Genomic DNA, 13,101 nt, shown 5'->3' with positions numbered 1-13,101 from the left:
AATATTTAGATATTATCTTTAAAATTGTAAATTATCATTTTATCTTCCCATTTAATCAGATGTTTTTTCCCCTGCAAAGCTATTTCAGCAGATCTAACCACTGTTAAATACTGCACACCAACCCTTGCCTTTTCATAATAAATGTCAACTTGTTAGCGCAGCAGGCTTTGTTTACCAAGCAAAATCTGCCGGTAACAAATATGGTTCAATTATCATGTCAGAAATGTTCGCACAGAACTGGCCCCGAGGTTCACCAGCTTCAAAAATCCTCCAGGTTTTTAAATCCAATAAAATCAAATGAGTGAGAAAAGCCATCAGCCCGTTAAAGTCGAGAGATGTGCCATCTCATCTAGAGAGAAGCAGACCATTTCCATGTCTAGGCTGACAGAGCTGTCTGCACTGGGGATAGTACTATTCTAGTTGATTTATGGTATAATAGTGTGACAAATGATGACAAAAATAAACTTTTACTGCAGTGAACTGCTCCTTTATTTATGAAATTTTGCCAAGTACTGAAATCTTTTATCTGCAAGTTGTACACGGAGTGGAAACGAGTGATTATGGTGCAGTAATAGTAATACAGTGGTGGAGGCAGACTCCGCTGTAAATGGATTGAGGTAAAATAGCTATCGCACCATGATAAATGTGAACAGCGTTTTGCTGACAGATGATCTAACAGGTGTTCATAACAACTATATAAGAGGATTTATTTATGACTGGCCACAGCCATGGTACTGTAAATCAACTGAAGCAGCTGTACACCAGCAAACACACGTCCCTAATGTAACAACTACACACAACATGGGGAAAAAATACCGTTTGGAATCCTAATCATTAAATAATTACTGCACACATATAGACCAAATCTAGCTGCAGCACTCAGAGCCATTTGGAAATTTAATAAGCACTCTTTTGCATTTTACTTCCAAAACAAATGATGGAGGAAGCAAATAAACACTAGTACCAGCATCTCCAAGTACTGTTGGTGACTATTCTCAATAGACTAACAATAGTAATTGAAGAACTGGCACATAATCAAGATTAAGATGCAAGCAAGCTGTTCCATAAACAGCCATTTCCCCCTTTTACTTTGACATGGAAAAAAGCTACCGAGATTTATTACATTATTTTCCAATTTGGTCTAACAAATAAATCAAGCACAAACTGTACTTTTCCCCCTTTATGATTAGGGAAAGCTGCTTTCAACTTCAAGATATTGCAGCCTGTAAAAACCAGCAGAAAAGATCTAAACAGTATAACTACTAAACTCTGTAAGCTCGAACAATCATTGGTAATATATCGTTTGCAAAATATATATATTTGTTGGCATTTTTACCATCAATTACCACAGTGAAGATTCTGTTCCACTGAAAACCATTGCAATATTTTTTCCAGTCTTTAGGAATGCCATGATTCAGAACCATAATAAAAGAGGAAGGAAGGACGCAAAGAACGACGTACCTCTTTGTAGCCCAAAGGCGCGGCTTGGCGTTGACTCCTTTCCACGCAGTAAAGTAGCCACTAGGAGGTGTACAGGAACAATTTCAAGCGAGTTCCCTAATGAAGGAGATGGAATATGAAAGAAAGTGGGTTCTCCATCCAAGTCTGACGTGAGGTTTGTGTGTGTGTAGGTCAGCCAATCTTGGTTGCTCAGGTCGAGGGAGCCAATGTCCACTTGTGACATTTGCAGAATGCATTTAACCACCAGATCACAACCAAATGAATTCTGATAAATGATGATTACACCCAAATCTATATTTCCTGGCATTTCACTGACACACCAAGCATCCTTGTACTTTCACAATTTTTAATTATTTTTTTCCAGAGATCCAATGTTTCACTTTCTTTAGAACTATCCGAGAAGTGAAAGCACCTTATTTGACCACGATTATATAGGCACATGAGACAAAATACTGAGATACACTTTGCAACATGAATGGCTAAAAGGGCATTAATACAACATTGGCGCAAACAATCATCAAACATGACTTTTGGGCAAAGTCATACATTTCTTTGGTTTTTGAATTTTGGACCAATATATCTTCAGTCGAGTGTGGGAGGGTCAGGGATCAGAAGGCATTATGGCACAATCAGTTCTTCTCAAACAATAATCTCATGAACAGATTATAAATCTGCCTTATGATTCTTTTGCAGGCATCTTTACCTCAAGGTGCATTTCTTGGAAACCACACAGTTTTATTATTAGTTGCTCCAACATCTCTGGAGAGAGCTAATACAGAACAAAAGGTTGCGATGTTAACCTGCATTGAACATTTAGCCACTAAAGAAATACACCCCTGGCGATAATACGATGGGAAACACAACCAACTACAAAGCGAGTATCTCAGAGTTTAGTTAGTTATAGGGAAATGCGTTGGTTTATTAATTGGCAAAATTAAAAAGCATTGTGGTTAGGGAAGTGGTGGAATTCCAAGGCGGGATGCAAGATTGAGGGGAGTTTGATTGTAGTTGAGCGGAGATGAAGGTATAGATGAAAATGATAGTAGTGGCAAGCCAAAACGCTGCCTGCCACTCAGTTGCTAGCAGATGTATCCTCTTCACTCTTGAGACAACACAGTCTTAAGGTCCCGCAGCAGTACAGAACCGATCACAGTCTTTTCCGTGTTGATGCTGAGCTGCACCGTTGACCCTTCCTTCACTTGCATTGTGATTAGTACCAAGGCACCACTGTTCACAGTTTTAGCGACAAACCTAAAAGAAAAGTTAATTCAATAAACAATTAAATACTTAATATATCACTTTCCTCGTCCAATTATAAACCCTTGCAGATCACCCACAGATCATGTGCATGTAGCCAAGCACATAAGTGACACAAAGACAAAAGTGCAAACATTATACCCATAGATGAACAAAGATCACAAAAGATAAAACACATCCTCCATCTAAGGCAGACAAAAATGCTGGACAAACTCAGCGGGTGAGGCAGCATCTATGGAGCGAAGGAAATAGGCAACGTTTCGGGTCGAAGCCCTTTTTCAGACCCTTCCTCCATCCAATATTAGTTAGGGGCTACTTTAACTATCTATGTGGAGATTCGGCGTTTAGTACAATTTTTTTTAAATTTACAAAACGAAACTATTCAGAATAAAAATATACAAAACAAGAACTATGCAAAAAAAATCTTCTGATATTCTCAGTGTCTATTCATTCATTAGTATCATATTTCAGTAGTGTTTGCAACTATCCTTAAAACAACAAAGGTACATGGATAGGACAGGTTTAGAGTGATATATGGGCCAAATGCAGACAGGTGGGACTAGTGTAGATGGGGCATGTTGGTCAGCGTGGGCAAGTTGGGCTGAAGAGCCTGTTTCCATGTTGTATGACTTCATGACGAGCACCCTTTCCACTCTTGTGGCACCTGCAGTGATCTCCCTTCCATTGTATGAGGGGGTGCTCCCCACCAAACTCTGCCTCTCAATGTCCTGCAGCTGGAAGTCCCTAGACTGTGGTCCTCCCCCACAGAGCCTTGGCGTTGGCTGCACCGAGCTTCAGCGAGTCCCTCAGCACGTACTCCGGCAGTCTGGAACGGGCCAGTCGGCAACATTCCCCGACAGACATCTCACTCTGCAGGGAGGCCAACAAGTTTTAGGCACACCAATCAGTGTCTTTCAACGAGTTGGTGATCTTCCACATATTAAAAAAAATCAAAATGTTGGGGGAGTCCAGAACCAGGGGCCACAGTTTAAGAATAAGGGGTAAGCCATTTAGAACGGAGACGAGGAAACACTTCTTCACACAGAGAGTTGTGAGTGTGGAATTCTCTGCCTCAGAGGGCGGTGGAGGCTGGTTCTCTGGATACTTTCAAGAGAGAGCTAGATAGGGCTCTTAAAAATAGCGGAGTCATGGGATGTGGGGAGAAGGCAGGAACGGGGTACTGATTGGGGATGATCAGCCATGATCACATTGAATGGCAGTGCTGGCTCGAAGGGCCGAATGGCCTACTCCTGTACCTATAGTCTATAATGAACCTTTTCAAAATAAAAAAATATACAAACCATGAACTGTACAAAGATTCTTCTGACATTTTCAGAGGCTATACATATATTCATTAATGTCGTATTTGGTAGTGATCACGGAAATATCCCTTACACCCAGTACCCTTGCCAGTCATGTGGCCCCCGGGGGTGATAATCCTTCTCTTGTTTGAAGACGTCTCCACCACATTCTACCCCACAATGTCCGGCAGCGAAAGGATGCCTGGCAGGGAATGTTTCTGAATGGCAATGCTCCACACTGCAGGAGTACGTTCTGAGGGAAGTACTGAATCTTGGTCTTCCACATCAATTTTTAATTTTTTTAATTTTTTAATAATGAAACTAGACTTTATTCAAGTAAAATAAATATGTACAATACAGGAACCGTGCAAAAAAAAAAATAGTCCAACATTCTCGGAGGCTGTACATACATTCAATACTGTTTACCCAAATCATTCAATTTTACCCCACACCCTTGCCACTCATGGGGCCCACTGGCGTGAAATCCCGTCCCTTATTTTGAGGGGCGTCTCCACCACACCCTGCCCCCCATGTCCAGCAGCGGGAGGAGCCTAGACTGTGGTCCTCCCCCGCAGAGCCTTGGCGTTGGCTGCACCGAGCTTCAGTGCGTGCTCCTGCAGTCTGCAGCGGGCCAGTCAGCAACATTCCCTGTAGGATATCTCACTCTGCTGGGAGGTCAAGAAAGCTCAGGCAGACCAAAGGGCGTCTTCCACCGAGTTGGTGACCTTCCAGCAGCACTCGATGCCTGTCTCTGAATGTGTCCCTGGGATTCCATATAAAGGCAAATGTCACCTCACTGCCCTGGATAGGCAAGGCCAAGCATGGCCATCCCCGAGCATTGAAGACACTGGATTGTCACCATGTTTGGGCTATGCTAACATGTAATAGGCTTCTCAGCTGCTGGTACTACCCTTAAGCACTACAAACACCAGCAACCAACCATACAGGGTGTAACGTTTCACTTTTGTCTTCCCCCTCCTTTGCGTTGCATGTTTGTTTACTTTTGCATTGTGTGGCTGCTTGGTGTGAATCGGCCTGATTGATGGCTCTTACCCTGAGAATAGCACCACTTGTGAGCACGTCTTTAAACAGGTTCACACTCATAATTTTATTCAATTTTCTGAGCATTATTGCTTCACATTATTATTTACTAATGTGGACGGCACTTTTAATGGATTTTAGAATCACTTGTTGCAATAAAAAATAAAGTAGAAAATGTGCAGACAGGCTTGTTCAGTCTCCAATTCAACAATGAAAGTGTTCCAATCTGCCTAGGCAGAGACGTTTGTTTTAAATGTGATATCGTAAGGTTTTAGAGTCATCGAGTCTTAAAGCACGGAAACAGGCCCTTCGGCCCAACCTACCCACATCGGCCAACATGTCCCAGCTACACTAGTCGCGCCTTGCTGTATTGAGGAAATTCAGAGTGTCTCCGAGGATCCTTCAGTGCTTCTACTCAGCGGCTGTGGAAAGCATCTTGTCCGGAAATATCACAATCTGGTTTGGGAATTGCTCTGCCCATGATAAGAAGGCTCTGCAGAGAGTGGTGCGTTCGGCCGAAAGCACTATGGGAACTTCACTCGCCCCTCTGCAGGAACTATACATCAGGAGGTGCAACTCCAGAGCCGATAAGATCATGGGAGACCCCTTTCACCCCTGCAACGGACTGTTCCAGCTGCTACGGTCAGGCAAACGCCTCCGTTGCCATGCGGTGAGAACGGAGAGGTTGAGAAGGAGTTTCTTCCCAGAAGCCATTAGGACTGTAAACTCCTGTCTCACCAGGGACTAACTTTACTGAACCTTTTTCCTTCCGCCCACAATATTTAATATGCAAAATATGTGATTCTGTTCCATTCTGTTTGTAGTTTGTTTGTTTTTTGCACAAAGTCTGCGAGCATTGCCACTTTTCATTTCACTGCACATCTCGTGTGTGTATGTGACGAATAAACTAAACTTGACTTGGCCCTTTACCCTCTAAACCTTTCCTACCCATGTAACTGTTTAATTGTTTCTGACACATTGCGATAGTCCATGCCTCACCACCTCCGCTGGCAGCTCGTTCCATACACCCACCACCCTTTGTGTGAAACATTTACCCCTCAGATTCCTATTACATTTTTGCCTCCCCTCATCTTAAATCTATGTCTCCTGGTCCTCGATTCCCCTACTCTGGGCAAGAGACTCTATCCGCCTACCGGATCTATTCCTCTCATGAGTTTTTTTGTAGAAAATCTGCCACAAAAGCATGGTTCCTGGAGATTGACAAGGACAAGACAATGATATAGGATTTTTTTCTTCTTAGGTGGTCCTTTGGAATAGAGGATGGCTTGCTTTTGCCGTTGGTTTGTGGGTTCTGAGGCCAAGATGAGAACCATACATTTCCACAGATGGGGCTGTGACGCTTGATAGGGGAGGTGGCTGGGGAGTTTGGGAATTGATACATCTCCTCCTCACGTTTACATGGGGCTTCTCTGTGCTCAGGAGTAGAGACTCCAGATTCGCTATACCGCCCTGCATGATCCTTCCCCACTCTAGGCAAGTCATGGGTCATGGGTCACCATTCCTGGTTGTGTGTTTCTTCAAGGTGGCTTTGTGCACATCCGTGAATCACTTTGTCATTCTTCCTGTGAATAGAGTCTTGGTTGTAGATCTATCGGTTAAACTCACTGCACGATTGCCATCATGATGGCAGTCAAAATGGCGACGAATTTCCGTGGGAAGCTAAGTTTGAGAAGAGTGTTCTGTGGACCGCACGTTCTCATTTTGACTACGTGGGTTTCCTCTGGGTGCTCCGGTTTCCCCCCACGTCCCAAAAACCTGCAGGATTGTAAGGTAATTGTCCTCTAAATTGCTCTTATGCCCGTCCCATTTAGGAAACCTGAACGGAAACCTCTGGAGACTTTGCGCCCCACCCAAGGTTTCCGTGCGGTTCCCGGAGGTTTTTGTCAGTCTCCCTACCTGCTTCCACTACCTGCAACCTCTGGCAACCACCTGCAACCTCCGGGAACCGCACGGAAACCTTGGGTGGGGCGCAAAGTCTCCAGTGGTTTCCGTACAAGTTTCCTAAGTGGGACAGGGGCATTAGTGTGTAGGGAATAGATGAAAAAGAGCTATAACCTAGAACTAGTGTGAACGTGAGAACGATAGTCCATGTGGACTCAGTGGGCTGAAAGGCATGTTTCCATGCTCTATCTTTCAACTCATCAAATGCGTGGAATATCTTTCTTGGAAAATAATCAGCTTTACACCTTGAGTATGTGATGCATTTGTGAATGAAGGGGTTTACGTTGTAATACAGCATTCTGTTTTTCATACAGCCCTTCAAAATAAAGGAATAGTACATTTCATTCTAATCCACATGTATTTAGAGTGAAGATCATTTAAACGCAGCTTGTCATGTCCCACATGCCTAAGAACGAGTCTTGTAACCAATATGAGGAACTTGGCTGTAAGATTTTTACTAAACCAGTGGCCCTATTGCAGGACGTTTGTATGTAATTGAGGGTGCAGAGAGGTACATATATTAGTCTTCACTGACCGCACTCCAACTACTATTGCTATTTCTTATTTACAACAATAAAATGAGAAAATGCTCATTATGAAATCAATTTAAGCTCAAAATTGTGACTGCAATTCCTTCAAATAACACACATGTTGTTAACTAACAGTTTTTCCAATAAGCCTGAAAAAGTCAATACTTACAAAAATTGCTTTTGTCTCCGGTGTGCGTTGAATTAACCAATGTTGACCAGAGTGCCAGTACACTGGAATAAGGGTTAGCATGACTTGAGGAAGAAGCGTCAGCCAGTATACTGGCATTCTGGTGGCATTCTGCATTTCCTTGCTAGGAAGCAGCGTGACACATCAGGCTAAGGACAGAATTAGGATCTTGGTCCAAGCTGTGATTGATCACTCATTATTCAGCCCTTAGGTTAAGAACAATCAACGTGGAAATTGTACCAGACACCAGTACCACCTGCAGAACCACTGCTAAACCATAAGCAAGCTGAGACTAATGGCTGGAAGGAGAGAGAGAGAATAGAAAACCACTTGGGTATTGTGGGGATAGGTGGTGGGAGGAGATGACTTCTTACCTAATATATAAATTTAAGACATGAAACAGTTATTCAGACCAGTAAGTCAGAATGCCTCTGACTTTAAGTTCTGATAAAGGGCTAAGCTAACTTTGTTATTTTAGTTTCTCTCACCAGATGATGTTTAACCCGCTGAATCATTCCAATCAGAGCATTTTCTGCTATTGTTTCAGATTTCTAGCATCTGCAGCTTCTTGCTTCCATTGTCATTCAATTCATGGCCATCGTTTCTGAGATGGGAATATAAAGACTTGATGCCCCGAGGGGCAAGATTTTCCATATAGAAGAATGTGGTTTTATGGAGTGAGTTGCCAGAGGAAGTGATGAAGGTGGGTACAATTACAACGTTTACTAGACACTTGAACAAGTACATGGGTAGAAAGGTTGAGCGATATGGGCCAAACACAGGCACCACTATCGTACCTGCCTCCACTACCATCCCTGGCTCTGCTATGCCCTCTTGTGTTGGACATTTCCCACCCTGGGGTAAAAGGTTCTGACAACCTACCTTCTCAATGCCTCTGCTAATTTTATATATTTCTATCAAGTCCTCCCTCAACCTCTGACAATCCAGAGAAAACAATCCAAGTCTGTCCTACTTTCCCAGTAGCTGAAACCCTCCAATCCAGGCAGCATTCTGGTAAACCTCCTCTGCACCTTCTCCAAAGCCTGAACATCTTTCCTGTAATGGAGAGAACAGAACTGCATGCAATACTCCAAATGCGGCCTAACCAATGTCTGAAGAAGGGTCTCGACCCAAAACGTCACCCATTTCTTCTCTCTAGAGATGCTGCCTGTCTCGTTGAGTTACTCCAGCATTTTGTGTCTAGTTTAGATTACTTTGGAGATACATCGCGGAAACAGGCCCTTCGGCCCACCGAGTGCACTCCGATCAGCGATCCCCACATATTAACACAATCCTACACACACTAGGGACAATTTTTACATTTACCAAGCCAATTTACTGACAAACCTGTACGTCTTTGGAGTGTGGGAGGAAACCGAAGATATCAGAGAAAACTCACGTAGGTCATGGGGAGAACATATAAACTCTGTACAGACAGCACCCGTAGTCAGGATCGAACCCCGGTCTCCGGCGCTGCAAGCGGTACAAGGCAGCAACTCTACCGCTGCGCCACCGTGCCATCTATCAAAGTCCTAAAGTGCGACACCATGACTTACTTCCTGACTTTTATATTCAACTGCTCGTGGTAAACGCTATCTGCCATTTTATAAGCTCATTTCCGTTCACCAATAAATACAATCTTAAATTCATAATTTCATTCCTTCAAATGATTCAAGCCATGACAAGTGTATTGAGGCTGAGCACTGAGATGAAACAGTAGGCTGCCTTTTGCCCCTTCAATCATGCCCAATCTTTTAGCTCAACTCCACTAGTTAAACTAATCTCATGTCCCTCAGTTTCTAACTATTGAACCATCCTCTGCAGCTCTGTTGGATCGAGCATTCAGAAAATTCACTATCTTCTGCTTGGATAAATTTCTTCCAATTTGTTTTTAATGGGTCGCAACATCCTGAGAGGGCAAGATCATTCAGTCTGAAGAAGGGCTTCGGCCCGAAACGTCGCCTATTTCCTTCGCTGCTGCACCCGCTGAGTTTCTCCAGCATTTTTGTGTACCTTCGATCTTCCAGCATCTGCAGTTCCTTCTTGAACAAGATCATTCATTGTTTGGAAAGTGAACCATTTATTTGCTATATTTTTGATATTTATTCAATGGAATTTTCAAAGTCCAATTCTTGAAACCGACAATGCCAATAGCCTTCAGACTTGGAGATACAGTGTGGAAACAGGTCCTTCGGCCAACCGAGTCCGTGTCGACTAGTGATCCCTGTACATAGCACTACCCTACACAGAAGGGACAATTTACAATTTTCCCAAAGCCAATTGACCAACAAACCAGGACATCTTTGGAGTACGGGAGGAAGCCGGAGAAATCCCACGTGGTCACAGGAAGAACGTTTAATACTATACAGACAACACCTGTAGTCAGGATCGAACCCAGGTCTCTGGTGCTGTAATGCAGCAACTCTACTGCTGTTCCACTGTGACGCCCCATTACTTTCGCCTATGTATAATTTTACATTTGAATCTGAAGCTCCCTGTTAACCAAGTAATCTAGGCCTGTATTTAAATAGACTGTGAAAGGAATGCTGGACTGGCAAAAGTTTATCTTATAAACATTCACGAACATGTTGAAGATCTTGTGGCACTGTCTGAACTGTAGAGGAGGTGGTGTCCAATATTTCTCCCAAAGCTTTTAACAGCCAGTGCTCATGAGTCCTTGTGGGTAAACTGGCAACTATGTAACAAAAGTGACGGCACTTCAAGAGTAAAGCACTCTGAAGAATGTTTATTACATCAGTGAAAGTTCTTTTTAAAAGCCATTTTCTTTTATAATGTTGATGATGTACAAATGATCATGCAGCTTGAAGTCGACACAAGCTTCCTTGTTAATGTCTTCTGAATATATATGGAACATTATTTGTACACAAAATGCTTGGAGCTGGCTTCATTCCTAGAGTAAAGAATAGATGTGGTTGTACAGCTACAAAATATAACAAACTTTATTCTGGATCTAATCCTGCAAAATTGAATTCCAAGACACTGGAAACCAGCTAATTACATGGAATTAAAAGCCAAACTGTCTCTTCAGCATTGCAATTGACTGAAAAGCCATTTTAGCCACAATAAACTTCTGTCAATCCTGCTAATTCTTCCTGCATGCAAAGCAAGTCACCAGGGAGACAAGTGAAAGGACAGCACAGTGCCAACAGCCGCCTGTCTTCCACATCCAGAGAATCTCCTTTTGTTGTCACGGCAAAACAAAAAAGTTGTCGCACATGGGTCTTTTGAAAACACTAACAAATGTAGAGCAGTCCCTGACCTGCAGTGACCCCACTCTGCAGGCCGATCTCATTTTCCCCTTTCTGAATGGCACGTGTCTGAATCAGAGCCATCTGCCTCAATTTGCACAACATCTTTCGCCACAATAGGTCCCAGTTAGCCCTGACAACAGCTCACAATGCTCCAACATAAAACACCACTGGGCTGACAGCACGCCTTCAGCTATTCAGCACCAAAGCAAATGGTCAATGTCTCACATCTGACAATTAATGCAGGCCGTGCACAGTGCCTGTGGGGGTCCTGCGGGAGAGGCTTAATTATCATCACCACAAGAGACAGAGTTTATCAGCAGATAATCAAAAACTTTCACTTCAGATATAATTAGAATATTAGCCACTTAAGCAGGGAACAGATTCTTTTTAAATGAGCTGCAATTTTCTTTCAGCCATTCTACCATAGCAACACGACCACCTATCAAAGTAGGACACTAATGGCAATGCCAACAAATATATTTTTACTTGTGTTTAACATATTTGGTTAAAAATAAAGAGCGGATGCTGCTTTTTAGTTAATAATACCTAAATATCATTAAAGATGATATTTCCACTATTCTTCTAATCCTGATTTGATTTTAAAAGGTGGAGCTAAATCATTCATAATAAACCAGCTTAAAGACTATTAATAAATCAGACCTAAATCCTCTCCTAAATAATGCCTTTCATTACCCTGGCTAACAGCCACAGTGAAATGATTTTATCCACTGATGAAGCAGCTAAAATCTTACAAAGAAATCGCTGTTATGATTTGGAACATAACTTTCAATAATGCTCATTTTTATTCAATTAACACATTATTCACGTTACAGAAAAAGCCATATTTTCTCTCAAGAACAATACAATATGACACATACATGAGGAATAAACAGATCAGCTTAATGTACAGATGAAAGGTTTCAGATGTGATGCATTACATTTGTTTCGCCCTCGACGGAACTCAAGCTAACAATGGCGGCACCGCTTATCCAGAAGGTCGTGCGCCGCAGAAAGTGCCCCGGACGCCGCTGAGACAGATAATACTCAGTGAGTTATTCCACGCATGGGATGGGGACGGGGATGGTGATTCCGATTTAAGTAAAATCCAATTTACGTGAGGGTTCACGGAACGTAACCCTTACACAAGTCAAGGTGTGCGTGCATATGCACTAAAAATGATGTGGACTTTTTAAGGATTGCTTAAACTGTTTCATGCACATTGGCTTTAAAACATTGCAAATGTGGAAGAAAGTAAGGGAACTGTGATTCCAGAAATGATGGGAAAAAATGAGAATGAATTGCAGGATTATAGCAGAAAAAGAGAAGGAGGAATGGGACTGATGGGAACCAGCATGGACACAATCAGCTGAAGGGTTCTTCCTGTGCCATAAAAAGTCATAATTAAGTTATAAAATTATACATAGTCTGAATGGTGGGTATACTGACAACTGAAACATCCCTCCACTGGTTTTCCACTTTTATCCAACCTGAATATTTCTTGTTTTTCTTAATCTATTTAAATCACTATCTCAAAGATGTGATTAAGATGAGAGGGTGCAGAAAAGATTTACAAAGAGATTGCCTGGACTCAGAGACGGAAACCGCTGTCAAAATATGGAGGGGACAGCGGGGGACACAATTTTTTGGCGACTGCGCGCGCATGCGCACACTCACAGACACGCGCGCGAGGTTTCGGAGGCTCAATCCAGCGCTAAATGCAGCTCAACTCTGCCTGTCTCGCCGGGTTAACCTACAGCCCTGCGTGGACTGACAGGACACCAGCGCTGCTTCTCCGCGCTGGCCATATTTCCTGCAAGTCCAGGCAGGTTAACCTGGCGGGACATGCAGAGTTGAGCTGGGTTTAGCGCTGCTTCTCTGCGCTGGCTGTGGGCTTGGGAGTACAGCTCGCGTCTGACTCCCGACCTCTCTGGCCACCCGTGGGGGGGGCACTCGGCTGGGGACGGGACAGCGCCGAAGAGCCGGCCGGGATCGATCCTGGCTGAGGCGCAGGTCTGTGTCACGTCTCCCTCCTCCAATCACCGCACTCTATCCTCAGTCCCACCCCCCCCCCCCACTTCTCTCTCCTCCAA

General features: G+C 43.3%; 1 protein-coding gene across 1 annotated transcript in view; it reads right to left on the bottom strand.

Annotated features, from left to right (window-relative positions):
- Positions 1-462: 462 nt before the first annotated feature.
- ap3b1 (adaptor related protein complex 3 subunit beta 1) overlaps positions 463-13,101 on the bottom strand; it is a 242,097-nt gene continuing 229,458 nt past the window's right edge. The window contains exon 27 of the mRNA XM_033018603.1: positions 463-2,712. Within this exon, the coding sequence (XP_032874494.1) occupies positions 2,559-2,712 (154 nt within the window). The 3' untranslated portion in view covers positions 463-2,558. The remainder of the gene's footprint in view (positions 2,713-13,101) is intronic.

Source organism: Amblyraja radiata, chromosome 3 (assembly GCF_010909765.2).
Source record: "Amblyraja radiata isolate CabotCenter1 chromosome 3, sAmbRad1.1.pri, whole genome shotgun sequence".
In the NCBI taxonomy this organism is placed as follows: domain Eukaryota; kingdom Metazoa; phylum Chordata; class Chondrichthyes; order Rajiformes; family Rajidae; genus Amblyraja; species Amblyraja radiata.
This window is presented reverse-complemented; position numbering and strand designations above follow the sequence as displayed.